Source organism: Balaenoptera borealis, assembly GCF_965194805.1.
Source record: "Balaenoptera borealis genome assembly, chromosome: 17".
In the NCBI taxonomy this organism is placed as follows: Eukaryota; Metazoa; Chordata; class Mammalia; order Artiodactyla; family Balaenopteridae; genus Balaenoptera; species Balaenoptera borealis.
In genome coordinates, this window is record NC_138876.1 from 93,846 (window position 1) to 121,415 (window position 27,570).

Here is a 27,570-nt window from a genome sequence, read left to right on the forward strand (position 1 = left end):
GGAAGCAGCGATGACCACCTCTTCCTTCCGCCCGCGCTAGTCCTCCACGTCGGCCACAGCGTCCTCCTCGGACGCTCCAGCCCCGGACCGCGCACCGCCCCGAAGTGCGCAAACACCAGCGCAGGGGTATGGGGAGGCGGTCGCCGCCACACATGACGACCACCTCCAGCCCGTGCCAGGCCCCGCCTCGGCGGGGTGACACCGGCTGAAGCACGGCGGGGACCGGCCAGGGTGGGGGTGGGGCGGCCACTACGGCCTACAGGGCCAGCAGTTGGGGGGCCACGCCGGAAGTGCGGCCTTGGGAGGCCCGGACGCGGCGTGGCCTCTCTAGGCGCGATGGAGGCCGTGTCTCTCGGTGGCTCCGGAGCGCGAGTCACAGGCGTCAGTCAGGAGAAAGGCGCCGGGCAGGGAAGGCGGGGCCCACGGCGGACTGGGAAGTGTCGCGCTCTAGGAGTGGTTGCCTGGGAGGTGTGGGCGTGGCCCTGGGAGGCGGGGCGCTCCGGGATTGGCGGGTGCGCAGACGGGGCGGGGTATCCCCTTTGTCTGAGTGAGGTGCGGGCGGTCGCATCTGCGCGTGAGACTGCGGCGGGGACGGTGAGTCGGGGCGCGGGCAGCACCGGGAGCCTCTGCCCGCGCGGCGGCGGGGGCCGGGACCCTCCACGCGGCCGGGCGCTTCCCACGCGCGCCCCCTGCCCTCTCCAGGCGCACTCCGAGCCCCCGCCCCACTCTCGCCTCCGCCGGGCCCTCCCCGCCCCGCTCCCGCGAACGGCGAGCCCTGCCCAGCGGGTGGTCCTCGACTCCGCGAGCTCCAGCTTCTCGCGGCGCCCGGGGGCGGGCCGGGGTCGCGGGACCGCTGTCCGCGGGGGTCGCACTCAGCGTCCCGGCGGCCTTGGCGTCTCTCTGGGAAAAGTGCTTCCTCCCGAGTTCCCCTCCCGCCTCCATTTTCCATCGAGGCTCGTTTCCCGGTTACTTTGTAAAAGCCCTTTTTCGTGAGCGCGACCAGCCTTTCCCAGAGTCCGCGGGTGTCTGCCTGCTGGAAGCTTGCCGGGGCGCTTCAGCGGGAGACGGCGTGCCGCCTTTTCAGCCGAGCCCTCGGTGTGCGCTGCCCTTGGCGTTTCCTTTCTCATCAGCTCGGTTCTTTAACCTACGTGTCTTCTCAAATTGTCATTTGACTCCGGTTATGGTGTTTTCTTCCGTTTTGAGATGGAAGATTTCGAGTGTTTAATGGTCAGATATTTACCCTCGAGGCTTTTGGCTTTGTGCTGTGTTTTAAAGGGCTTTCCCTATTCCAAGATTAGTTTTTAAATAAACTCTTGTTTTTCTCTGGTACTTGTGAAATGTTGGCTCCATCTGGAATCATGTTGGTGTGGGGCAAGTTGGGAATCCAGCTTCAGTGTTGTCTCTAAATCCTGATATTTCTGACACAACCTACTGAATAATTCATTTCTCCATTGATTTGGAAAACCACCTTTGTCACGAGTTAAGTTCTCGAGTCTTGGGCCCATTTCTGGGATTCATGGTGCTTTGATGTGCAAAGGTTTTGATTTTCATGCAGCAGATCTGTGGATCTCTGCCCCCCAGACTTTATTCAAGTTCTTTTTATGATGTTATTTTTAAATTTATCTCTTATTCATTCATTAGCCGAACGCTTTCAGTATATGATATGAAATGATCTCATTTTTTTTCTGTCTTTTTTTTGTTTTTTGTCGTATTTTTTTAATCTCTGCTTTTGCTTAGCTTTCTGGGAGATAAGTTGAGCCTTGTGCAAAGATCTAAGTTTAGACCCCTTGTCCAAGTGCCGGTTACTGGACCATCTTCCCCGGGATCCGTTTGTTTATCGACGTGGCCCTGCTCTCCCCCTTCTAGTCCAGGCCAGCTTGGCTCTCGGCACCACGGCTTTGTGGATACAGTGGGCAGAATTAGCATCACATTTCTCAGGTTTATTTTAACCTTGTTTCTTGTTGCCATCTGTGAATAGAACCTTTTTCCCTGTGTATTTTCTGACTCCGTGTTGCTGGGGTGTAGGAAGGCTGTCCACGTGGATGCATGTTTGTGATCATTTACTTCCGAAGGTTGCAGGGTTGTGCTTTGGGCTTACGGGTGGCTCAGAAGTGCCTCTTTGGAAGGCGATTCCACCCTGGAGGGTGGGGCTCCGTGGAGATGAAGAAAGAGGGGGCAGGCCTTCCAGCAGGAAAACCTGGGGGTGAGGACGGTGAGGATGAGGGGGGAGACTCTGGGAGCCTCCCACCCCAGACCAGGGACTGGGAGTGTGCCTGTCATGCCTGTCACTGTGGGCGGGGTCTTTGGAAGAAAGGCTCTTTTACATCAAGATCATCAGCAGTTCCAGCAAGAGCGATAAGTTACTAAAGCTTAGCTTACAAAACCAAATAATAACAAACATTAAGTTCTGAGCTCTTTGCGTCTCTGCAGTCCCTTAGTCACCACCCGAGCCAGACCTCACTCGGCAGAGTCTCACTGCAGTGTGACCACTGCTGCAGAGAATATTGGCCTGTTCTGGTTTGTTTGGGTTATTCCCTGGTGGGAGTTGCAAAAAACGAAATTCCTGCATCTGAAGAATGACAGTGACCCGTGGGTGGGTGGGTCACTGTTGCGGGCACCCCTGGGGCGGGTGCTTTTTGTACTTGCCGCTGTGTTGGGGGCGGCATGGCCTCCTTAGGCAGCTCCTCAGAGCCAGTTCTGACCCTTGGTGGTGGTGATTTCGGCTCTGGGGACCATCTAAACAGGACTTGTCCTGCCCACCTGTTCGCCCTTCCTGATGCCTGGAGCTCCAGGCATCGAGGTGGGGGTGGCCTGGTAAAAGCCAGGTTCAGTGCCCAGGTGGCTCTCTTGTCCTCCCTGTGGTGTCGGTTAGCGGCCTGCAGTGTTTTTTGCACGTCTTTGCATCTGGCACAGACTCGTTCCAGGAGACCCAGACCTTATCTACCAAAGTGCAAGTAAAGAAAAATGAAAAACTAGTTAGTACCAGTTTTTAAATTTGTTTTCTTTATTTTTTATCAGGATGTAAGTGTCTTATTCCATTTGGGTTGCTATAGCAAAGCACCACACACTGGGCAGCCTGTAAAACAACAGACATTGATTTCTCACAGTGCAGAGGCCGGATGTCCGAGGTCAGGGGGCCAGCAGGGGCGGGTGAGGCCCTCTTCCTGGCTGCAGACTTCTGTGTCCTCACGTGGAGGGAGGGGCAAGGGAGCTCTGTGAGGTCTCTTATCAGGGGGACTCCACCTTCATGACCGAAGCACTCCCAAAGGCCCCACCTCATAACACTCTCACATTGGGCATTAGGATTTCAACACATACATATACATTTGGGGGACACAGGCCTTCAGAGCAGAGCAACAGGCATACTTCACGATACGCTTTTTCCCTTTGGCAGTTTGCAGAGGTCATCCTAGGCAGAGGTCTTTTGCTTTCGTGCTTCTCTGGGACTCACCGCAGGTGGGAATCTTGTCGCCTTCTCCCTCTCCACCCCTCCGTGCCTCAGGCCTGTTGGCCGCTGGGTTTGAGTTAATCCCCTCGGGTGACTGCCGCTTAGTCAAGCGCTCTCACCTGAGAGGAGGTGTGTCTCTCTGTCTTACCGGTGTGGACAAGGGCTCACGCCCCGTCGCGCCCCTGAGGTCATTGTTTGTGAAACAGGAGCATCGTGGACACACGCCGTATCCCGTGCTTTTGCTGACCCGTCTGGCCACCGGGCGCAGCCTGAATCTTGGTCTTAGCAGGTGCCGGACTGGTGTGTGGAAGGACTGTGGCTTTGGCAGCAGCACCATCCTGGAGCCTGCTTCTGAAACCCCATGACTCACATGGGATTCGAACTCGTGGGCCGAGACTCGAACTCACTGTCTTTTAATTGAAACCACACACCTAGGCTCAGGACTTACTGAAGCTCAGGTTCTGTATGTCAGCGGTCCCCAACCTTTTTGGCCCCAGGGACCGGTTTCGTGGAAGACAGTTTTTCCACGGACGGGGTAGGGGGGGATGGTTCAGGCGGTCATGCAGGCGATGGGGAGCAGCAGGTGAAGCTTCGCTTGCCTGCCACTCACCTCTTGCGCTGCGGCCCGGTCCGGTACCCGTCCGCGGCCTGGGGGTTGGGGACCCCTGCTCTATGTCTCAGCGCAGAAGGAATTCATAGTAAGAGGCTAAGTGATAGGTGAGAAGTGGAATTATTTAGAGAGGTACACATTCCTTAGAATGTGGTCCGTCTCAAAAGGCGAGAGTGGCCCTGAAATATGGGAATATGGGGTGGTTACTTTTTATGGGCTGGGTAATTTCATAGGCTAACAAGTAGGAGGATTATTCCAGCTTTTTCAGGGGAAGGGCAGGGGCCTCGGAACTGTGGGGCCTGTGGGTGTGTCATTTAGCTGATGTATTACAATGAGCATATAATGAGGCTCTGGGGGGCGAGTCTTCCACCATCTTGGGCGTAGTTGGTTCTAACCCGTTTTTGTCATATCTGACGTCTGTGTTATTCTTTAAGGGTTGTGCTCTGCCCCCTCCCCTCCTGGTTTCACCTCCCTCCCGGGAGGGCGTGCACTGCCTAAGGGTGTATCTGCTGCACCTAAATATACCAGGTGACTTTCTCACCTGAGAAAGAGCGTACCGGAAACTCCGCTTCCCCATTGCTGCTGGCAGCAGATGTTCCCCGGGCACTTGTTGCTGTTGTGAGGGTGGAGTGTGGTCTCATTGCTCCTGTAATTTCATACACTTTTTCAGCAAACATTGAGCCACTGGCTGCTCTGCTGGGACAGGAAGGGGGGTGTGAGAGCGATGAGGCAGAGGACCCCAAGGGGGCTCAGGAGGGGCCTCAGCGAGAGGGTGACATGGCCAAGCACCAGCCGAGGGGCGGGAGCCACCCCAGCCAAGGGGAGGCCCGGGCAGGGCTGGGCAGCCTCAGGAACGGTGTGGGGGCAGGGTGGGGGTGGCCTTGGAGCCGAGAACAGTCACTGCGTTCCCATGGGGGGGCAGGACAGGACGGTGCTGCCGCGGGCCCAGGTTCTGGATCATATGCAGCTGCCAGATCAGCTGGGGCAGAACCGGGTGGAGGGCGGGGTCGGTGTTTGATGTTAATTGTCTGAGGTGCTAGAGGACACCCACGTGGAGATGCCCGGTGGGGGGAAGGAGGTCACCAGTTCAGCACACCAAAGGGAGCCCCTGGGCTCCACTGGACATTCAGGCCTGTGCAGCGGGAAGCAGCTCAGGTCACAGACACGGGCTCGGGCAGGAGCTGGCCTGGCCCAAGGCCTCGTGGCCGGCCACCAGCACCCACTGGGGAGGCTGTGAATGGGGCGCCTGTGGGTGCTCATTATTGGGTCCTGGCCCAGGTATGGTCAGCCCGTAGTGCAAATGACTGTCCACCTCTGCTGGGTTCCCAGAGGACCAGAGCTGTGCCGTTAACAAAGGTCAGTATCCGTTTTCGGGTGAATTCTGGGGTACTTTTATTCACTCCTTGAATTCTAATCGAAGACTCCGGTTGGAATTCTAATTACAGTCATGTTGCCTTTACACGCACAGACACGCGTGCGCGCACACGTTTTGGGGGAATGGGCCTTTCTGGTGGACGGAGGGGTGGGCAGTGAGGGCCATCCTCTCTCTCCGCCACGGCTCCTGCTCCCCAGAGGCGGCCGCGGTCACGAGTTCAGTGTGTATTTTCCTGAAAGTTGTGTGTGTAAACGTACTCATCCACGGGACGCTTTACCAAGAGCGTGAGGTGGTGGCTCCCTGACTTGCTCCCCCAGAGGCCCACAGCATGAGGCGAAGCGTCCTGCTTGGTGAGGTGCCTGCCTGAGGGCTTGACCTCATTCTTGCGTCGCTTTTCCCCGAGCAATCTGCCTGCTGGGCTTCTGTGTCCCTGTTGCGGACCCGCCTCGGCCTCCAGATGATGTCAGCCCCATCGCCCTGCCAGGAGAGCTCTTGGTCCCCCCTTCTGTCTGGCAGTTGGGGTGTGACAGATAGCTTACTTGGCCTGGCATTTCCCCAGAACCTGCCCACCCTCGGGCCTCCCTGTCAGGTGCTGAAACCAAATCCCTGGGTCACTCTGGACTCCCACCAGAACCCGACCCCCGCTGGAGCCGCCACCGGGGCAGGACCAGGCGCGGCCAGGGCATCGGTGGGCCCACAGGAGGGCTGTGGTCAAGCCAGGCATGCAGGGCCTGGCATGGGGTCCCCACAGGAGCGTGGCCCTGGCAGGACTGTCCACGCCCAGCATCTCTGGAGGCAGCCAGGCCCGGTGCCTCCCTGGATGACAGCTTGGCTCCTGTGAGGACGCGCTCACCCGGGCCTGTGCGCGCACTGCAGGCCGTGCCAGGTGAGCTGGGCAGACGGCCCACTGCCCTAGGGGCGCACGGCGTCCCCAGGTGTCTCAGGTGGGACCTTCCTGGGCCCGAGAGCTCGGGGTCCATCTGTGCGGCTCTGGGACTGGAGTCAGAGTTCACGGGGGGCCCGGCTGGGCCTGTCATGTGCTCCCTGCTCTTCCTCAGTCCCACAGGCTCCTCCGATTTCCATCTTCCTCAGAGACCCCAGGGACCAGGTGATGGCAGCGGCCAGGCTCCTACCGCCACCGGCGGTGCCCCAGGTGAGTTGCCCCGAGGCCTGCGCAGCACCCCTGCCTTGCTCACAGTCGGCCCACGCCTGGGGCTCCTGGTGGCAGCCTGAACATCACTGCCTCCTGAATGCTGTGGCCCCTCCTGTCACTGCCCCCGCATCCCTGGGCGTATCCCCACACCCCCATGCTGCTTGCACCCACCTCGTCTCGGACGGAGACACTCAGTCGACCTGCAGCAGCCCCTGTCATTCCAGGCCAAGGTGACCTTCGAGGACGTAGCCGTGCTCCTCTCCCAGGAGGAGTGGGACCGCCTGGGCCCTGCTCAGCGGGGCCTCTACCGACATGTGATGATGGAAACCTATGGGAACGTGGTCTCCGTGGGTAAGGCCCCTCTGCAGGCCTCGTCTGTCTGTGTGCTCGGCCCAGGGCGGGTTAGGGTGCTCACGGATGCTGTGTAGACAAAAGGCCTTTCCCTCCCCGTGAGCAGGAATTCCAGGATCCAAGCCCGAGGTGATCTCGCAGCTGGAGCGAGGAGAGGAGCCGTGGGTCCTGGACAAACAGGGAAATGAGGGGCACAGGGGCCTGGGCATTGGCCGCTCAGGTGAGTGGGGAGCCACCTTCCTGCACCAAGGGCTGAGCATCTGCGGGTGCTGATGGGAGGTGGCCGGAGTGGCTTCCTCCTGGGGTCTGATTTGGCAGGGACCCTGCGGGCAGGCGGGGCCGAGCAGGCAGAGGCCCAGGGCAAGGAGTGAGCACAGAGGCAAGTGCAGCCTGGTAGTGGGTTGGGCGCAGGCAGAGTGGGGAGAGCACCCATGGGGACCGGGCCCCTGCCAGGTCCCCGTTCTGATGGGACATCCAGTGTTTGAGGGATACCTGGTTGGTTTAGGGAAGGAGGAGGCACCCTAAGTGTAGAAGGGAAGTTTCTTAACCTGGTAGGTAGTGGGGCTGGAGCTGTTTGCGATGAGGAGCCCACCATCCACAGCCACGTGGCGCTGTCCGGGCGTCCCACCCAAAATAAGGCAAGACAGACGAAACACAACAACGAAGTTGAAGCTATAGAACTGGAAAGAAATCACTGAAAATCATATGGTTTTCTCTTGTAAGATTGATTAGAATTCACAAGAGAGTTTGCTAGGTACAAAATCAGTTTTATTTCTATGTATCAGCACCAAAGGTATGATTTTTTTTTCCAGTTTTACTGAGATATAATTGACATAACATTACAAGTTTAAGGTGTAGAACATAATGATTTGACTTAAATATATTGTGAAATAATAACCACAGTAAGTTTAGGTCACATCCACCATCTCATATAGGTACAACAGCAAGAGAGAAAAAAATTCTTTAAAGATGTGATATTCTTAAAGGTAGCATTTACCGCAGCATCAGAGAGGTGAGGTATCCAGTAGTTAACCTAGCAGACGAAGTACCAGACGTTTATGGAGGAAAGTGTAGAAGGGGGGGTGCCGGCAGAGGCGTCCAGTCCTGAGGGCAGTGGCCAGCAGTTGCTTTAGGGCGGGGTGGGGGTGGGCGACATCCAGCGAAGGACGAGGACAGGAGTCTCAGGGAACCTCAGCCAGCCTGCCCTGCAGGACGCGGCCCCTCTGGCTGTGAGGACAGCACGGCACCAATCCCATGGCTGCTCCACTCCAGGGTCTCTGGGTGCTGTGTGGAGGGGCACCAGGTGTTACGGACAGCCCGCCTCTTACTGACCTGCAGAATCAGGTATCCTCAGAAGAGCAGTGACTTCGCTGGACCCGGAGGAATGCGATTTTCCAGGGAATGTAGAAAAGGCACAGCATCATGTTGAGCATATCTTTGACTGCAGCTGCAGGGGGCAAGAAAACAGCTGCCCCCAACCAGACCTGGGTCCCTGGTGGACCAGCTGTGGTTTCACCTGATGGAGGTTTTAGACGAGTGCCCTTCAGATCTGATGCCAAAGAGACCGCCGTTCTCCAAGAGCATGGCGGGCTGGAGAGAGAAGCTTTCGCACAGAAGCACCCGCTCACTCTGCCCCCCATCCACAGGCCCCAGAGGACGGGGTCTGAGAGATGAGGGGTGTGCACAGAGCAGGAGCTGCCTGCTGCAGCCCGGGCCCCCACCATGTGCCTCAGCCTCGCCCGGCGGCTCCTCAAAGGGAGAAGCGTGTGCACCTGCCCGGCCCTGCTGTCTCTAACCCAATGAATTGCACTTTCGTCTTGTAACAGGAAGTGAGAGGATTTTCCACTCTTGGGAGAGGCGTTGGTTTTGTTGTCCCTTCAACTCTCTGTTCCTTTTGCAGACAACTTCACGTGTGACCACAAGACAGCTTGTGTGCAGCAAGACAGCACGTCCTGTCCCTGGGGTAAGTGTGTGTCTCATCTTCTTTTTGATCCAGTACAATCCCTGACGTGTTTGTGCTCGTGTTCACGAGAACACGAGGAGATTCCCAGGCTGCTCTGATGTAGAACATGTGTTTTCATTACACAACACACACAATCTCTACAGAATGCCGGCGGGGGGCGGGGGCGGTTAATTAAAAAATTGGTTTCAGTGGACTTGCTTTTTCCCCTTTATTTGTCTTGTTGCTACTGTACACTTGAAACAACGATGAAGCTGCCATCCTGAGAGTGTGGGGCAAGAGGCAGCCCATCCCCGCATTCCTGGCAGCCTGGGTCTGTTGTGCGCTGTGTTTGTGCCATGGGTAATGGAGGGAGTTACCTCCTGAAATGTTAATTTATTCTTCACCGTTAAAGTCATCTTTCTTGTCTTGTTAGTCTGGCATCAGGCCAGAAGCCACCCATTCAGGAAGCTTCAAACATTAGAAGTGATACTTTTCCACGCAAATGAGTAATTATTTCTTTGACCTACCAGCTTTACTCTGTGATGATGAGGCTTATAAGTCAAAAAAAAGGAACTAAAACTTGTTTTCCGCTTAAAAAAAAACATAGTACAAGTTTTTAAGAACATGTAAAAATCTTATTAAACAGATGACAGTGAATTCAGATATTTAAATGAAGAACCTATGGAATACTGTTGCCATTTATCAGTACAGTGCACACTTAATAAATAAATTGCTCTGAAGAGAATAAAATATGAAGAAACACCCAATAAGAAAAATGGGCACAAAACTTGAACAGGTTCTAATAGAAGAGAACCAAAGGAGAGGCCAGATGAGAAGGTGGCGGCCACCTACAAGCCAACAGAAGAGGCCTCAGGATGAAATCTGCCTTGCTGGCACCTTGATCTTGGGCTTCCCAGCCTCCTGTTGTTTAAGCCCCCCAGTCTAGGATATTTTGTTAGGATACCAAGCCAACTAAGATAACCGCCAGGATCCCTGCCCTCTGATCCCTGGTATACGTGCCCTGCGTAATTCCCAGGACTGTGGTTATGTGTTTTATGATTAGGTCATGTTAAATGGCACTGTTGCCTTTAAGGAACAGAGAGTGCTCCAAATCTGGGTCTAGAGCTCAGAGACAAGTCAAATTCAAAGCAGGAGGAGGGAATTCCCTGGCAGGCCAATGGTTAGGACTCAGCACTTTCACTGCCTTGGCCCAGGTTCAATCCCTGGTCAGGGAACTAAGATCCCACAAGCTGCTCTGTGTGGCCAAAAATAAATGTATTAATTTAAAAAAAAAATGTTTTAAAGCAGGAGATGGATATGATGCATCATTGCTGCCTTAAAGATGCAGGTAGGAGGTAGGAGCAGAGAGTGACTCCCAGGCGGCATCCAGCAAGGAAACGGTCACCTCGGCCCTGCAGCTCCAAGGAGCCAAATGTTGCCAACAATAAAAAAGAGCTGAGAAGTAGATTTATCCCCTGAGCTTTCACACAAGATTTCAGACCGGCTGACACTTTATCTCAGCCTTGTGATACCCTGAGCAGAGAACCCATCCCCACCATGCAGAATTGTGGCCTACAGAACTGTAAGCTAATAAATACAGTTCCCAGTGCTCACACAAGGCTGGGAACACTGTCGCTTCCCACCAGCAAGAGTGGAAAACCTTGTAACTCACAAGGCATCATCAGGTAGAGTACTGAGTAGGGTCTTGCCTCGCTAATGGGGGTTGGGGGGAATAACCTTAAACACTGCTCTGGTCAGACTGAACAGAGTTGAAAGGCAAGAACCATACAATTTCCAAGTAACATAGCCACGTATTAGAACAAAGCTCAATAATGTTTATAAAAATACGGAAGTATCCAGCACCAAGCAAGGGGAAATCCATGATGTCCAGCATCTAATGAAAAATTACCAGAGATACAAAGAAGCAAGAAAATACAACCATGATTAGAAGAAAAACCAGTCAAGTGAAACTGACCAGAAATGACAGGGATGATAGAATTGGGAGATAAGGATATTAAAACAGAATAAATTCCATATGTTCAGGGAGCTACAGGAAATAGTGTATTAGGTAGAGACATGGAAGATTAATTTTTTTAAAACCCAAATCTAATTTCTAAAGATGAAAACAACGATGAGATGAAAAATTCACTGGGTAAAATTAGTGGCAGATTAAACATTGCAGAAGAAAAGATTAGTGAACTTGAAAACAAAGGCATGGAAACTTTTGAAAAGGAAACAGGACAAAGGCTAAAAAAGATTGAAGAATGTCGGTGAGCTGTGGGAGAACCTGAAATAGCCTGATATATATCATTGATGGGAACAAAGCAGGAAAAATATTTGAAGAAGTGACAGTTGAAGTTTTTCCAAATTTGATGAAAACTATAAACTCAGAAATCTAAGAAGCTCAAGGGACCCTATGCATAAGAAACATGAATAAAATTACACTAAACCACATCATGATTAAATGTTGACAACTGGTGACAAAGAGAACATTTTAAAGGCAGCCAGAGAAAAAGACACATCACATGGAGAGAAGCAGGGGCCAAAGGCAGACTGACAGACTGAAGACTCATGCTGTGAACCCTGAGACAACCACTAAAATAGCCCAGAGTTATAGCTGAGAAGACAGCAAAGGAGATAAGATAGAATCATGAAAAATACCTAACTTTTTAGAAAGAAGAAAAAGAAGAGGGAACAAACAACAGGGTGTATAGTGGCTGGTCCAGGGTAACCACTGCTTCCCTGCACTACTGACTGCTCCATAGTGGTGCACGCAAAGCATGCTGTTGTATTGGCCGGCCCAGGCTGCCATAACAAAATGCCACTGATCGGGTCCTTAAACATCAGAAATTTACTTCTCACAGTTCTAGAGGCTGGAAGTCCAAAATCAAGGTACCGGCTGATTTGGTTTCTGGCGAGGGCTCTGCTCTCTTCCTGACTTGCAAGCAGCCACTTTGTCTTCCTTCCTTCCTCCCTCCCTCCCTCCCTCCCTCCCTCCCTTCCTTCCTTTTCTTTCTTTTTTTCCTTCCTTCCCTTCCCTTCCTTCCTTCCTTTCTTTCTCTCTCGCTCTCTTTCCTTCTCTCTTTCCTTCTTTCCTTCCTTCCTTCCTTTCTTTCCTTCCTTCCTTCCTTTCTTTCCTTCCTTCCTTCCTTCCTTCCTTCCCTTCCCTTCCTTCCTTCCTTTCTTTCTCTCTCGCTCTCTTTCCTTCTCTCTTTCCTTCTTTCCTTCCTTCCTTCCTTCCTTTCTTTCCTTCCTTCCTTCCTTTCTTTCCTTCCTTCCTTCCTTCCTTCCTTCCTTCCTTCCTTCCCTTTCTTTCAATATTTATTTATTTATTTGCAACAGGTCTTAGTTGTGGCTTGCCAGCTCCTTGGTTGCAGCTTGCCAGCTCCTTAGTTGCAGCACATGGGCTCCTTAGTTGTGACATGTGAACTCTTAGTTGTGGCATGCATGTGGGATCTAGTTCCCTGACCAGGGATTGAACCCAGGCCCCCTGCATTGGGAACGTGGAGTCTTATCCACTGTGCAGGCGGCCACGTTCTTGCTGTGTGTTCACTTGACTCTCTGTGCCTGCGGAGACATAAGGACACTATTCTCATCACTGCGGCCTGCCCTGATGACCTCAACTAGCCCTAAGCACTTTCCAAAGGCCCCACCTCCAAATACCATCACACTGGGGGTTACGGCTTCAGAATACGAATTTGGGAGAACACAAATTTTCAGTCCTTAACAACTTCCCTGTTCCTTCTTTCCCAATTTTATGATACTGTCCTAAGTTTTATATATGTTGTAAACCCACAATATGCAACTACTGTTTTTGCTTTAGACGGTTGTCTTTTAGAGTGACTTAGAAAACTTTTTCATAGTCTTTTATATTTACCTTCATTTTAACCATTTCCAAAAACCGTCATTTCTTTGTGCAATTCCAAGTTTCTGTCAGGTATATTTTTTCCCCATGAAGAACTTCCTTTAACAGTAATGTGGATTTCATGGTTGGGAACTCTCTCCATTGGGTTTTTTCTTTTCAAAAAATTATCTTTTTTTTTGGAAGGTATTTTTTGCTGGGCACAGAGTTGTAAATTGACAAGTGTTTTCCTCTCAGCACTTGAAGGATGTCCGTGCATTGTCTTCTGACGTGATGAAGGTTTCTGATGACGAGTCTGCTGTATTTCTTACATTGGTTCCTCTGTGTTCTCTGTGGTTTTTTTCCCTGTAGCTGCGTCTAAGATTTTCTCCTTCTCTTTGGTTTTTAGGAGTTTGAATAGGAAACATGTTTGTGTTTCTCTGATCTTGGATCTGTGTTTTGATATCATCTGTTATTGTTGGAAAAATCCCAGCCATTATCCTTTCAGATGTTTTACTTCCTTGTCCTCTGTCTTCTCCTGGGATTCTAACGACGTGCAAGTTGGTCTGTTCAGTATTGACCCACAGCTCTGTTCAGTGTTGTTTTTATTGTTTACTGTTCATTTTCCTCTTTGTGGTTCAGTTTGAATAATTTCTGTTGACCTATTTGCAAGCTCCCTGGTCGTTTCCTCAACTGAGTTGAGTCTACTGACGAGCACATCAAAGGCATCCTTTACCTCTGTCGCTGTGTCTTGTGTCTGATGGTGCAGGTTGTTCCAACACACGGGTCACCTCTGAGCCTGGCGTATTGCCGCTTAGTGTGTGTGTGTGTGTGTGTGTGTGTGCACGCATGTGCACGCACTCACACACCCTTTTCTTTTTTGGTATCTCTTACTTTTTTATTGAATGTCAGCCATCACTCATGGGACAGCGAAAGAGGTAAACTGTCTGTCTGGAAACACAGCCTCTCCTGCTCAACTGTTAGTGAGGAAAGCAGAGTCAGTTCAGTCAGGAGCTGGGCTGGGTTCTTCTGTGCCCATAGTTGCCTTCAGGGCGCCACCAGATTCAGGTTCCACAGGCACTTCCTCGTGCAGGGCGGGGGCGCTCAGTCTCCCGTGTGCTTCTGTACCGCAGAGGCTTGCTCCACCCGCAACAGCCTGCTGTGGCTTGTTGCTCAGCGCTTGTTAGACTTGGGGAAGCGGGGATGGAGCAACCCCTGCTGTCCTGGTCCGTCCTTGGGCTCAGCCCTCCCCCAGCTGAAGGAGGTTCTAACTGTCTGGGCCCAGGGTCGTTTCCTGCCCCTTCCCCACCCCCACCCCCCAAGCACAGGATAGTCTTCCCTTCCCCCAGCCATGATTTTCATCTGTCCCCAGAGTGTCAAGTTTGCTTACCCTCCCCCAGTGACTCACAACTTTTGTTCCGTAGAGAAGGCTCCCCCCTCTTTCAGACCTGAACCCCCAAGGGAGCCTCCCTGTGGTACTACCCCCAGGGGAGGTCCATAGAGATGCACCCTTGTGTCCATGCTCCCAGGGGCTCTTTGTCAATTTGTTAATGTTTTAGCTGGAGTCTCTGAGCCGCTTGTGTGGTGGCCCTGCCTTCCATCTTCCTCTCACCCCTCCCTTCAGCCATGGGCCATCCCACGCACCTGTCTTTCCCTAGATTTCGGGTCAGTTGGTTATTATTGTGACATTAGTTCTGTGATGGATTCAGAAAAGTTAAGATTTTGTAGATTGTCTAGCTTTTTCTTGCTGTCGGGATGGAAGAGATGCTCTTTCCAGGTTTCTAGCCCCTGGGGGAAGGCCGTTAACAAAATGACATAATAATACGTGTTGTCTTAAATAATATAATAACGACATTAATGGTAGAAGAACATGGGAATCACAGCTGGATTGGTCAGTGCAGTCACGAGACTTTGCCAAATTGAGATTGTGTTCTTCTGAGGGTCCCGGGGAGGAGCCGTCACTGCCTCTGATGAAGAGGCAGTGCTTGGAAGCAGAGGGCGGTGACTGTTTGGCAACAGGAACAAGGGCTTGGACACTGGGGTTGGAAGAGGAAGAGAAGAACAGAAGAGGGACTTCCCTGGTGGTCCAGTGGTTAAGACTCCGTGCTTCCAATGCAGGGGATGCAGGTTTGATCCCTGGCCAGGGAACTAAGATCCCACATGGCACATGGTGCAGCCAAAAAAAAAAAAAAAAAGGGAATCAGAAGAGAGACGTGGGTCCTGAAGGCCCCCAGCTGCAGGAGGGAGGAGCCAAGTTCCGTTTTGAACTTTTTTTTTTTTTTTTTTTTTTTTTTTTTTTTTTTAAATTTATTTTATTTATGGCTGTGTTGGGTCTTCGTTTCTGTGCGAGGGCTTTCTCCAGTTGTGGCAAGCGGGGGCCACTCTTCATCGCGGTGCGCGGGCCTCTTGCTATCGCGGCCTCTCCTGTTGCGGAGCACAGGCTCCAGATGCGCAGGCTCAGTAGTTGTGGCACACGGGCTTAGTTGCTCCGTGGCATGTGGGATCTTCCCAGACCAGGGCTCGAACCCGTGTCCCCTGCATTGGCAGGCGGATTCTCAACCACTGCGCCACCAGGGAAGCCCTCCGTTTTGAACTTTTGACATGGGTGTGCTGGTGGGCCCTCCAGATGAAGAGGTCTGGCTGCAGGCAGAACACCCACCTGAGCCCTGGAGAGCAGTGTGGGTGGGGAAGCCAGGATGTCCCCGTGTCGGGGGCAGCTGAAGCTCGGGGTGGGACCCCAGCCTCTACACCACTGTGGGGGCCCCTCTCCCTCAGTGTGACTTCTTTAAGGAACCCTGGGTAAGTCTTCCCAGCCCTGCTCCTGCCTCTTGCGAGATGACCCTCTGCTGAGGGTTTGCTGCAGTCGGGCTGCCTCCATCCTTTTTTTTTTTTTTTTTTTTTTAATGTTTTTTGGGGTTTTTTAAAATAAATTTATTTATGTTTATTTTTGACTGTGTTGGGTCTTCGTTGCTGCCCACGGGCTTTCTCTAGTTGCGGTGAGCCGGGGCTACTCTTCGTTGCGGTGCGCGGGCTTCTCGTTGCGGTGGCTTCTCTTGTTGTGGAGCACAGGGTCTAGGCACACGGGCTTCAGTAGTTGTGGCGTACGGGCTTAGTTGCTCCGCGGCATGTGGGATCTTCCCGGACCAGGGCTGGAACCCGTGTCCCCTGCATTGGCAGGCGGATTCTCAACCACTGCGCCACCAGGGAAGCCCCTGCCTCCATCCTTTTGCAAGAAGTATTAGCATTTGGTATGTCTAAGTCCCTCCAAGGTAACCATTTCCTGGATGTCACAAGACATCACAGGTCAAATCAAGCACATGTTGACCCTGTTGGCACAAATCTCTTTCCAAACACTTCAGTCAAAGTCTATCTTAGAAGCTCCCTTGCTTGGTGGAGGGACTGCTTGGGTTCCGAGCCCATTATTTTCCAAGGGTCCTGGTTGGGGTTTGAGGGAGCCCGTTGCACAGCACCTGTCTTCTCAAACCAAGTTCTGAATGAATTAAAAAGTAAAGCTTAAAAAAAAAAAAAAAAAGTAAAGCTTATATCTCAATAATGCTGTTACCACCAAAAAAGAAAGAAAAGAAAAGCTGATGGGACTTGAAAATATTCTTACTACAGAAAAAGCACAGTTCGGTGACAACGTGCCTGGTTGCCATTCAGTATGCTTCCTAATCAGAAACTCCAGAAAGACCTTTAACCACCAGATTCAGGCAGGGAGGGGCTTCTGTGTCTTCACCATGAAGCAGAATGCAGGTCCCCTGAGCTGAGAAGGCCCGGAGGAGGGGAGGGAGAGGCAGGCACCACGGGCACGCACGTTGGTGGCATTCTAGCTCGTGATCTCCTGGTGTTTCTGGGATAGCATTTGTCAGTCTGCTTTCCCCAAGGGCTGCTGGCCCTGGCACCTGTCAGAGGCCGCAGGAGTGTCCTTGTGTGGCGAGGGAGTGAGAGTTCCCTCCTCGGATCTTCCTCGGCCCCCAGGGCTTCTCACTCCGGCATGTCCCTCAGCAACCGCCTTTTTTGGGTTTTTTTGTTGTTTTTTTTTTTAAGTAGTCCTTTTAAATTTTATTTATTTATTTATGGCTGTGTTGGGTCTTCGTTTCTGTGCGAGTGCTTTCTCTAGTTGTGGCGAGCAGGGGCCACTCTTCATTGCAGTGCGCGGGCCTCTCACTATCGCGGCCTCTCTTGTTGCGGAGCACAGGCTCCAGACGCGCAGGCTCAGTAGGTGTGGCTCACGGGCCCAGCTGCTTCGCAGCATGTGGGGTCTTCCCAGACCAGGGCTCAAACCCGTGTCCCCCGCATTGGCAGGCAGATTCTCAACCACTGCGCCACCAGGGAAGCCCGCAACCGCCGTTTTTAGCACTGTCCCCAGCGATGCCTTTGGGAAGCTAGAGGCAGCAGCACAGTGGGTGCTGAGATGGGCACTGGGAGGGTCGTGGGAGGACTGGTTCCATCCTGTCCCGCGTCTTGTGCTGTCACAGCCCTGCCGCAGGCCAGCTTCACCTGCTGAGTGTCCTTGATGAACATGACTCTGAGCAGGCCGTCCTCCGGGACAGTCCTGTCCCCTGGTGACGTCAACTCAGTGGCTCTGTCTCCGAGATTTAAAAAAATGTCCTTGGCACCCCTTGCTCCGCCCACTCAGCCTACAGAGCCCCTGACCTGACTGTAGAAACATCCCCTGGCGTTCTCTGCCATCCTCACTGACGCCTGAAAGGCCTGTCTTGTCCCCCAGGGAGCAGTCTGCTGGACACGCACGCAGCGCTCACGCATCTCCCTAGCAGCCCCCTTCCCACCCCCCACGGTCATAGGTGTGGTCCTGCCTCGATCCCACCTCCGATGGCCTCTGGATACTCCAGGGAGGGCGAGGCTGGGGTGGCAGTGGGCTCTGACCTCGTGTGCCCCTCACAGGGGCCCTCGGACTGGAGCCGGCCCTTCTGTCCAGCCACACTGTCGGCCTGGGCACCTTTTGTGTCACCTGCTGGTGGCTTCTCAGCCGTGGGCATTCAGGGTCCTCCCTGCTCCAGTGAAGCGCCTTCAGGGTGGCAATTGCTCTGCAGTTTCAAGTGGGTTAACACACTCACTTTGGTTTTGTTGTTTCAGGATGTGAAAACAAGGAGCAGGACCAGAACAGAGACTTGAGTCTGAGACCGCTCACTTCAGAGGAAATATCGATGATTCTGAGGAAAACACCTGCCGAGTGGAGCGATCAGGGAAGCTACGAACCCGAGGAGAGCTTCTGTCTGAGTCCCAGCCACGCTGGCCCCCCTGAAGGCCGGGCCTTGAGTCAGGGCATGCCTGTTGCTCAGCGACCATCCGTTCCTGGCGGGGAGAGACCCTACCGGTGCGTGGAGTGTGGGAAGTGCTTTGGGCGGAGCTCCCACCTCCTCCAGCACCAGAGGACCCACACTGGGGAGAGGCCCTACGTGTGTGGCGTGTGCGGCAAGGCCTTCAGCCAGAGCTCGGTCCTCAGCAAGCACAGGAGGATCCACACGGGCGAGAAGCCCTACACGTGTCACGAATGTGGAAAGGCCTTTCGAGTGAGCTCAGATCTTGCTCAGCATCACAAGATACACACGGGGGAGAAGCCACACGAGTGTCTCGAGTGTCGCAAGGCCTTCACGCAGCTCTCCCACCTCCTCCAGCACCAGCGCATCCACACCGGGGAGAGGCCCTACGTGTGCGGCGTGTGCGGGAAGGCCTTCAACCACAGCACTGTGCTGCGCAGCCACCGGCGGGTGCACACCGGGGAGAAGCCTCACGCGTGCGCAGAGTGTGGCCGTGCCTTCAGCGTGAAGAGGACGCTGCTCCAGCACCAGCGGGTGCACACCGGGGAGAAGCCCTACGCCTGTGGTGAGTGTGGCCGCGCCTTCAGCGACCGCTCCGTCCTCATCCAGCACCACAGCGTGCACACGGGCGAGAAGCCCTATGAGTGCAGCGAGTGTGGCAAGGCCTTCCGGCACCGCTCCACCCTCCTGAACCACGAACGCATCCACACCGAGGAGAAGCCCTATGGCTGTTACGCATGCGGCAAGGCCTTCGTGCAGCACTCCCACCTGACCCAACACCAGCGGGTCCACACTGGCGAAAAGCCTTACGTGTGCGGCGAGTGTGGCCACGCCTTCAGTGCCCGCAGGTCCCTGGTCCAGCACCAGCGGGTCCACACGGGCGAGAGGCCATTCCGCTGTGCACAGTGCGACAAGGCCTTCAGCCTGAAGGCCACGCTGATCGTGCACCTGAGGACCCACACAGGCGAGAGGCCCTACGAGTGTAGCCGCTGTGGCAAGGCCTTCAGCCAGTACTCAGTGCTCGTGCAGCACCAACGCATCCACACAGGTGAGAGGCCCTATGAATGTGGGGAGTGTGGCCGCGCCTTTAACCAGCACGGCCACCTGATCCAGCACCAGAAGGTACACAGGAAGCTGTGACCTTGGCCGCACACGAAGCTGCACTCGGGAACTTGGGCACCCAGCCCCAGGAAGCCTCCAGTCCAAGGGAGGTGCCCATCAGCATCACCAAGTGTCACTGAGAAACTCAAGGGAAGCACTGACATGGCTCTGGAAGAACTTCAGAGGATGCCTCATTTGTTTCAACTTCTTGAGGTTACATTGCAGAGTAATTACACAATTGTAGAGAATTTTGGTGAAGACAGTTACAATTCATTATTTAACATTAGTTTATTAGAAGTGAGGAAGTAAAGGAAGTTACAGCATAAGGATTACTGTCACAGTAAAACTTCCTCACATTCCAAATAAAGGTTTTTTTCTTAGAACGTTATATGCCTTTCCTAAATTCAATGACTGTTCTGATTATTGCACTTAAAATTAGAATGTTGGACTATATTTTCAGTATTCTGTTAAGCACTACAATGCTGTGTGGATAAAATGATATAAAAAAGATTGTCACCAAGTGTCGTAATGTATTATGGCTGAAAATCCTGTGTGTGTGGAACCACTTGTTTTGTATGAAAACCGGGTGGTGGGGCAGGGGCGGGACTCTAAAGATTAATTAGTGAGAAATGATGTAATTTAGAAAACCCTTTATCTAGTCCTTTAACTTTTCAAGATCAGAAGGGATGTCCTAACTTACTTATTAGTGAAGATTCAACTCAAGAATGGATCTTTTCCTCAAAACCTGTGCACGGAAATCATGGGATGTCTTGGGCTTCTGGGCCCATGTAGGCTTAGGAGGCCTCTTCGCACTCAGAGCCCAGACCTCACAGCTGCTACACCACATGGGTGCCTCTTTATACACTATGGTGTTTCCCAAAAATAGTGTTACTAAAAAGACAGTTCTTTCTTTGGCACATACTTTTAAAACAAAATTCTCAAATAGCTTTTTGTTTACTCTTTCTAATATTTCTATTCCTATGAGGGTTTTCTTTCATTTTTTACTCCTAGTTCCAAGAGAGTCTAGCATTCATTGTCGTATACTGTGATTAATATCTAGTTTATTCATAATTTGTAAAAGTTTTTTTCTCTCTATTGAGAACATACCAGCTTCTCAGGAAAAATTAAGGACCAGAGTGTTGATCCTTTTCTTTTTCTTTTTTTTTTTGGCTGTGTTGGGTCTTCGTTGCTGCACGTGTGCTCTTCTCTAGTTGTGGTGCATGGGCTTCTCATTGCAGTGGCTTCTCATTGCAGAGCACAGGCACCAGGTGCACAGACTTCAGTAGTTGTGGCACATGGGCTCAGTAGCTGTAGCTCTTGGGCTCTACAGCACAGGCTCAGTAGTTGTGGCACACGGGCTTCGTTGCTCCACAGCATGTGGGATCTTCCCGGACCAGGGCTCGAACCCATGTCCTCTGCATTGTCAGGTGGATTCTTAACCACTGCGCCACCAGGGAAGTCCTAGAGTGTTGATCCTTACGTCCATAGCAATCATCACTGATGCAGGTGAAAGCTTGTTTGCCCCTCTCTGCAGACACTGCTGAGAGGAGCTTACATCACTCAGGTGTAACATGAGAGAGGAACTGAGATCACAGGAAAGATACCAAACTTTTTGACTCAGTCCATGACTGGCATCTGACTCCCAGTGCTACTCAGAGCTAAGCCTACCACTACTCCTCAGGACACAATTCCTAATCATGTGGAAGTTAGAGTAAGAAACAGTCATGTTCCAAGACAAGGCTGCCCACTCTCACCACCTCTATTCAACATAGTACTGGAAGTCCTCGCCACAGCAATCAGACAAGAAAAAGAAAGAAAAGGCATCCAAATTGGAAGGGAAGAGGTAAAGTTGCCATTATTTGCAGATGATGTGAATACTATTGGGTGGGCCAAAATGTTCATTCAGCTCTTTCTTTAAGATGGCTCAGTAGCCATCTTAAATGAACTTTTAATGAAGTTTGAACTTCATTAAAAACAATTTTGTTAGACTGTATGTGACAGCTGTCATATCAGTGTGCATTTAAAAAAAGACTTGTATCAAAAGTCTTGAATTTCTGTGTAGCCATTTTAATATCAAAGATGGAAGAAAAAGAGCAACATTTTCAGCATATTATGCTTTATTATTTCAAAAAAGGCAAAAACGCAACCTAAATGCAAAAAAGATTTGTGCAGTGTATGGAGAAGGTGCTGTGATGGACTGAACGTGTCAAAAGTGGTTTGCGGGCTTCCCTGGTGGCGCAGTGGTTGAGAATCTGCCTGCCAATGCAGGGGACACGGGTTCGAGCCCTGGTCTGGGAAGATCCCACATGCCGCGGAGCAACAAAGCCCGTGAGCCACAACGACTGAGCCTGCGCGTCTGGAGCCTGTGCTCCGCAACAAGAGAGGCTGCGACAGTGAGAGGCCCGCGCACCGCGATGAAGAGTGGCCCCCGCTCGCCACAACTAGAGAAAGCCTGTAACACAGAAACAAAGACCCAAGACAGTCAAAAATAAATAAATAAATATTAAAAAAAAAAAAAAGTGGTTTGCGAAGTCTTGTACTGGAGATTTCTCACTGGACGATGCTCCATGGTTGGGTAGACCAGTTGAAGTTGATAGCAATCAAACAGAGAACATTAACTGAGAACAATCAACATTATACCACACAGGAGATAGCCAACATACTCAAAATATCCAAATCAAGCGCTGAAAATCACTTGAACCAGCTTGGTTATGTTCATCACTTTGATGTTTGCGTTCCACATAAGTTAAGCGGAGAAAACCTTCTTGACCGTATTTCCCATGCGCTTCTCCACTTAAACATAATGAAAATGTTCCATTTTTAAAACAAATTGTGATGGGTGATTGAAAAGTGGATACTGTACAATAATGTGAAATGGAAGAGATCATGGGGCAAGAGAAATGAACCATCACCAATCACACCAAAGGCCAGTCTTCATCCAAAGAAGGTGATGTTGTGTATATGGATTGGAAGGGGGTCCTCTATTATGAGCTCCTTCTGGAAAACCAAACGATTAATTCCAACAAGTACTGATCCCCATTAGACCAAATGAAAGCAGCACTCATCGAAAAGCGTCTGGAATTAGTCAACAGAAAACGCATAATCTTCCATCAGGATAACGCGAGACCACATATTTCTTTGATGACCAGGCAAAAACTATTACAGCTTGGCTGGGAAGTTCTGATTCATCCACCATATTCACCAGACATTGCACCTTTGGATTTCCATTTATTTAGGTCTTTACAAAATTCTCTTAATGGAAACAATTTCAACTCCCTGGAACACTGTAAAAGGCACCTGGAACAGTTCTTTGCTCAAAAAGTTTTGGGGGAGCTTCCCTGGTGGTGCAGTGGTTGAAGAATCCGCCTGCCAACGCAGGGGACACGGTTCAAGCCCTGGTCCGGGAAGATCCCGCATGCCATGGAGCAACTAGGCCTGTGCGCCACAACTAGTGAGCCTGCGCTCTAGAGCCCGGGAGCCACTACTGAGCCTGCATGCCACAACTACTGAAGCCCACACGCCTAGAGCCCGTGCTCTGCAACAAGAGAAGCCACCACAATGAGAAGACTGCGCACCACAACAAAGAGTAGCCCCTGCTCGCCGCAACTAGAGAAAGCCCGCGTGCAGCAACAAAGACCCAACACAGCCAAAGGTAAATAAATTAAATAAATAAATTTATTTTAAAAAAAAGTTTTGGGAAGATGGAATTACGAAGTTGCCTGAAAAATGGCAGAAGGTAGAACAAAAGAGTGAATACGTTGTTCAATAAAGTTCTTGGTGAAAATGAAAAATGTGTCTTTTATTTTTACTTAAAAGCCAAAGGCACTTTTTCACCAACTGAATATATAGAAGATCCTAAAGACTCCACACAAAAACTTCTAGAACTGATAATCCTAAAATTCATATGGAACCATAAAATACCCAGAATTGCCAAAGAAATCCTGAGGAAAAAGAACAAAGCAGGGGACTTCCCTGGTGGCGCAGTGGTTAAGAATCCGTCTGCCAATGCAGGGGACACAAGTTCCAGCAACGAAGACCCAATGCAGCCAAAAATAAATTAATAAATTAATTTATTTAAAACAACAAAGCAGGAAGCATAACCGTCCCAGATTTGAGACAATACTATTGGATTGGCCAAAAAGTTCGTTCGGGTTTTTCTGTAACATCTTACGGAAAAACCTGAACTTTTTGGCCAACTCAGTACAAAGCTACAGTAATCAAAACTGTGGTATTGGCACAAAAAACCAACAAATGAGTCAATGGAACAGAATATCCCAGAAATAGGCCCACACACCCATGGTCAATTAATCTTTGACAAAGGAGGCAAGAATATACAGTGGTAAAAAAAACTCTCTTCAGCAAGTGGTGTTGGGAAAGTTGGATGCACGTATATCATTGAAGTTAGAACACTCTCACCATAAACAAAAATAAACTCAAAATGGCTTAAAGTCTTAAACATAAGACATGACACCATAAAACTCGTGGAAGAGAACATAGGCAAAACATTCCCTGACAAATCGTACCTGAGGCAGTCTCCCAAGGAAATAGAAATAAAAACAAAAATAAACAAATGGGACCTAATCAAACTTACAAACTTTTGCACAGCAAAGGAAACCATAAGCAAAACAAAAAGACAACGTACAGAGTGGGAGAAAATGTTTACAAACAATCAACTGACAAGGGCTTAATTTCTAAAATGTACAAACAGCTCAAACAACTCAACAACAACAAAACAAATAACCCAGTTAAAAAGTGGGCAGAAAACCTAAACAGACACTTCTTCAAAGAGGAAATACAGATGGCCAACAGCCACGTGAAAAAATGCACAACATCGCCAATTATTAGAGAAATGCAAATCAAAACTACAATGAGGTACCACCTCACACCAGTCAGAATGGCCATCATTAAAAAGTCTACAAATAACAAATACTGGAGAGGGTGTGAAGAAAAGGGAACCCTCCTACACTGTTGGTGGGAATGTAAACTGGTACAACCACTATGGAGAACAGTATGGAGATTCCTCAGAAAATTAAACATAGAATTATCATATGATCCAGCAATCCTACTCCTGGGAATATATACAGACAAAACTCTAATCCAAAAAGATACATGTACCCCTATGCTCATAGCAGCACTATTCACAATAGCCAAAACATGGAAGCAAACTAAATGTCCATTGACAGGTGAATGGATAAAGATGGGGTCTATTTATACAATGGAATACTACTCTGCCATAAAAAAGAACAAAATAATGCCATTAGCAGCAGCAATGGATGCAACTAGAGATACTAAGTGAAGTAAGTCATAAAGAAAAAGACAAATACCATATGATATCACTTATATGTGGAATCTAAAATATGACACAAATGAACCTATTTTTGAAACAGAATCTTGGACATAGAGAACAGACTATTGGTTGCCAAGGGGGAGGGGGTTGGGGAGGGATGGAGTGGGAGGTTGAGGTTAGCAGATGGAAGCTTTTATATATATTGTTAATGTTTAATGGATAAACAACAAGGATCTACTGTATAGCACAGAGAATTATATTCAATATCATATGATAAACCATAATGGAAAAGAATATTTTAAAAAAGAGTATATATATGTATAACTGAATCACTTTGCTGCACAGCAGAAATTAACACAACGTTGTTAATCAACTATATTTCAATTAAAAATATATATTGATTTTTTAAAAAAGAAAAAAAAACTAATGCTCTTGGAAAAAAAAAAAGAAATGGTCATGTTGTAGTCAAGATGAAAATAAGAGGTCAGGTAATTTCAATGTACAGAGGTGTTTATTTGGAAAGACCCTCTATCACAGGACAACTTGAGTTACACAGTGCAAATCATTCTGATTGCTAAATCCTCCAAGTAAGTTAGGGTTTTGGGGGAAATCGTTCCAAAATGTATAGTTTGTTTTCCCACCTTGCCAAATGAAGTGCACTTACTCTGTCATTCTGCCTTTTCTTGCTCTCAGCTGCACTGACCTGAGTGGCAAGCTGCAGTGCCCCTCTCCCTGGGAAGGAGCCTGGAACATGCATTTTTGCCACTTGCCTCTCCAAGGAGCAGGAGTAGCACATGACCTGCTGGGACCTAAGGGCAGTCTGCCCTTTTTGGAAGTCGCGTCAGAGGCTGGAATGACCTTTGGGGTCCCCCTCACCCTGGTAACACCATTCTCAGCCATTATCTCCCACCTCTGACTTGTCAGCAGCATTCATACTTACTTTGGATTTTTTTTTTTTTAGTTTGAAGTCTTTATATTTTATGTATTTAAATCTTTCTATTATTTCTCCTTACAGCTACCAAAAATCTGATGCTTAGTTCTCTTCAAATTTTCTATTATTTGGAAAATATTTTAGACCACCTAGAATTTGGTGTACTGTGTATAATCTGACATTTTCCAATAAAAAAGCAATGCCTGGACACCATATTTATGCGTGAAGGAAGATCAGTAACTTTGGCTTAAGGATCTCCTACACATCAGAGGCCATTGGACATGAGTGGGCAATCCAACCAGGAGAGCCTGAGAAAGGCTCATGGGTGCCAAATGCAAACAAACCATGCCTCTCCCGCCAGTCAATCAGTGAAGGCTATGCTGTGATACGCAGAGCTGTGAAGGGACAGGAAAATGCATGCTGGTGACAATACAGTCCACCTGCCGGGTAAGGGGACACAAGAGTGTGACTATCTCCTCTGGAGGAAGATGCCTGCGCACCAGGACGTGGCTGGCAGGTGCCAGGCAGCCCAGAGGCTCCCTGAGGGGCAGGGGGCACTCCTGGACAACGAGTCTGGAAGTTTAGTCCACCAAAGTCCACTCCGTGCACAGAGAGGCTGGAGGTGGAGGCCCAGGAGTCGGACTTGCCCGGGGGCAGAGGAAAATCAGGAGTGGCGGTGAGGACAGCACTGGGGTCTCGACTCTGGCCCATCTGGATAAGTTTGGGGAACACTTTTAGTTTCATGTGTAAAAGTTCCTGAGCTGAGAAATGCCGGTGAGATGGTGTGCAGTTCAGGGTCCCCAAGACTGCCCTCACCTCTGACACCACTCACAGGTTTCAGGCTCCCCAAGATCACTCTTAAGTTCAATAATTTGCTACATGGACACACAGAACTCACCTTGAAAGCTGATGTACCATGGTTACAATGTGTTACAGGGAACAGACATAGATTCAAATCAGCCAAAAGGCTGCATGGGGCGGAATCCAGGGAAAGTTCCAGATGTGGAGCTTCCATTGTCCTCTCCCTGCAGAGTCACAGGCAGCATTACTTTCCTGACACTGGTGTGGGACACAGTGCGCGGGTATGGCAACAGGGAAGCTCACCTGAGCCTTGGCATCCAGAGCTCTTACTGGGGCCGGTGACAGCTGGCCGCCTGCATGACCGACCTCAGGCTCCAGCCCCTCCAGAGGCTGAGCTGATGCCGTGCAGCCCAAGGACTCCACCACAGGTCATTGTTGGTGTAGACCACCTCGCATGGCCCAAGGCTGCAGGTAAACAAAGATACTCTTCTCAGGCAGCACATTCCAACCATCCAGGAGCCCAGGACAGAGGCCAGCCCTCTCCTGAGGTGAGGGTAGTCTTTTCTGCAAAGGTGATTAAGAGTGGGTTGGAGGGACTTACCTGGTGGCGCAGTGGTTAAGAATTCGCCTGCCAATGCAGGGGACACAGGTTCCATCCCTGGTCCAGGAAGATCCCACATGCCGCGGAGCAACTAAGCCTGTGCACCACAACTACTGAGCTCGTGCGCCACAACTACTGAAGCTCGCGTGTCTAGAGCCCGTGCTCCACAACAAGAGAAGCCACGACAATGAGAAGCCCACGCACCACAATGAAGAGTAGCCCCCACTCTCCACAACTAGAGAAAGACCGCACACAGCAACGAAGACCCAACGCAGCCAAAAAAAAAAAAAAAGAGTGGGTTGGAGCCCAGACCTGCCTGCAACTACTGTGACCTCAGGCCAGTCACTTCCCTTTGTGAGCCTGGGGTTCTGTCACAGGGTCAGTGTGGAATTAAGTCACTGCAGGAAGACCAGCCCAGGCCTCAGTCCGTGTGGTCCACGTGCTGAGTTTGCAGGACTCTGGACAGGTGCAACCACCACGGGGGTTAAGGGGAGCCACTCACCCCCATGAGGAGGCGTCCAAACACTCTACAACCCCAGGGGACCCCGAGACCCACGTAGGAAACTGGGACAGGCGCTTCCCCAGGCAAGCATGAGAGGCCTCATGGCCCCCTCCAGCCACTCCAGCCACTCAAGGAGAGCAGAGAGGCCATTCACCCGGGGGGGCACCCATGGACTGGCTCAACCCAAGGACAGGGCTGGGAGGGCCCAGGTCCAGCTCCCAGCAACCCTGTGGCTCAGATCTGATGTCCTGTCTGGGTCTTTGCCCCAAGGGTGTGCACAGGGCCAGGCACAAAACCTAGTATGTGAGCACCAAACATGCACGCTGTGAGCATGACCTCACCTGG

At 50.8% G+C, this 27,570-nt stretch overlaps 2 protein-coding genes across 5 annotated transcripts in view; one reads left to right on the forward strand and one right to left on the reverse strand.

Moving 5' to 3' along the window:
• The first annotated feature begins 23 nt into the window (after window positions 1-23).
• Window positions 24-19,491, forward strand: ZNF250 (zinc finger protein 250). Its single transcript, XM_082363898.1, has 6 exons — window positions 24-126; window positions 6,492-6,586; window positions 6,811-6,937; window positions 7,044-7,157; window positions 8,838-8,900; window positions 17,818-19,491. The coding sequence occupies exons 2-6, from the start codon at window positions 6,545-6,547 to the stop codon at window positions 19,140-19,142; spliced, it is 1,671 nt and encodes a 556-aa protein (XP_082220024.1). The 5' UTR covers window positions 24-126; window positions 6,492-6,544; the 3' UTR covers window positions 19,143-19,491.
• Window positions 7,897-27,570, reverse strand: part of ZNF34 (zinc finger protein 34) — a 45,202-nt gene continuing 25,528 nt past the window's right edge. The window contains exons 8-9 of one of the 4 annotated variants that reach the window (XM_082363894.1): window positions 26,426-26,587; window positions 7,897-8,221 (exon numbers count right to left, since the gene is read on the reverse strand). The gene's annotated coding sequence lies outside the window, so the exon portion shown is untranslated. Of the gene's footprint in view, window positions 8,222-20,249; window positions 26,588-27,570 lie in introns of those variants that run through there. The other 3 variants (XM_082363892.1, XM_082363891.1, XM_082363890.1) reach the window with 3 other exon arrangements.

What these genes read in the sequence shown, in the direction of transcription:
- ZNF250 (XM_082363898.1), top strand. Translation starts at nt 6,545, where the DNA reads ATGGCAGCGGCCAGGCTCCTACCGCCACCGGCGGTGCCCCAG. An exon ending in TGGGAACGTGGTCTCCGTGG is followed by an intron (nt 6,938 to 7,043) that starts GTAAGGCCCCTC and finishes CCCCGTGAGCAG; the next exon opens with GAATTCCAGGATCCAAGCCC. An exon ending in CCTGGGCATTGGCCGCTCAG is followed by an intron (nt 7,158 to 8,837) that starts GTGAGTGGGGAG and finishes TTCCTTTTGCAG; the next exon opens with ACAACTTCACGTGTGACCAC.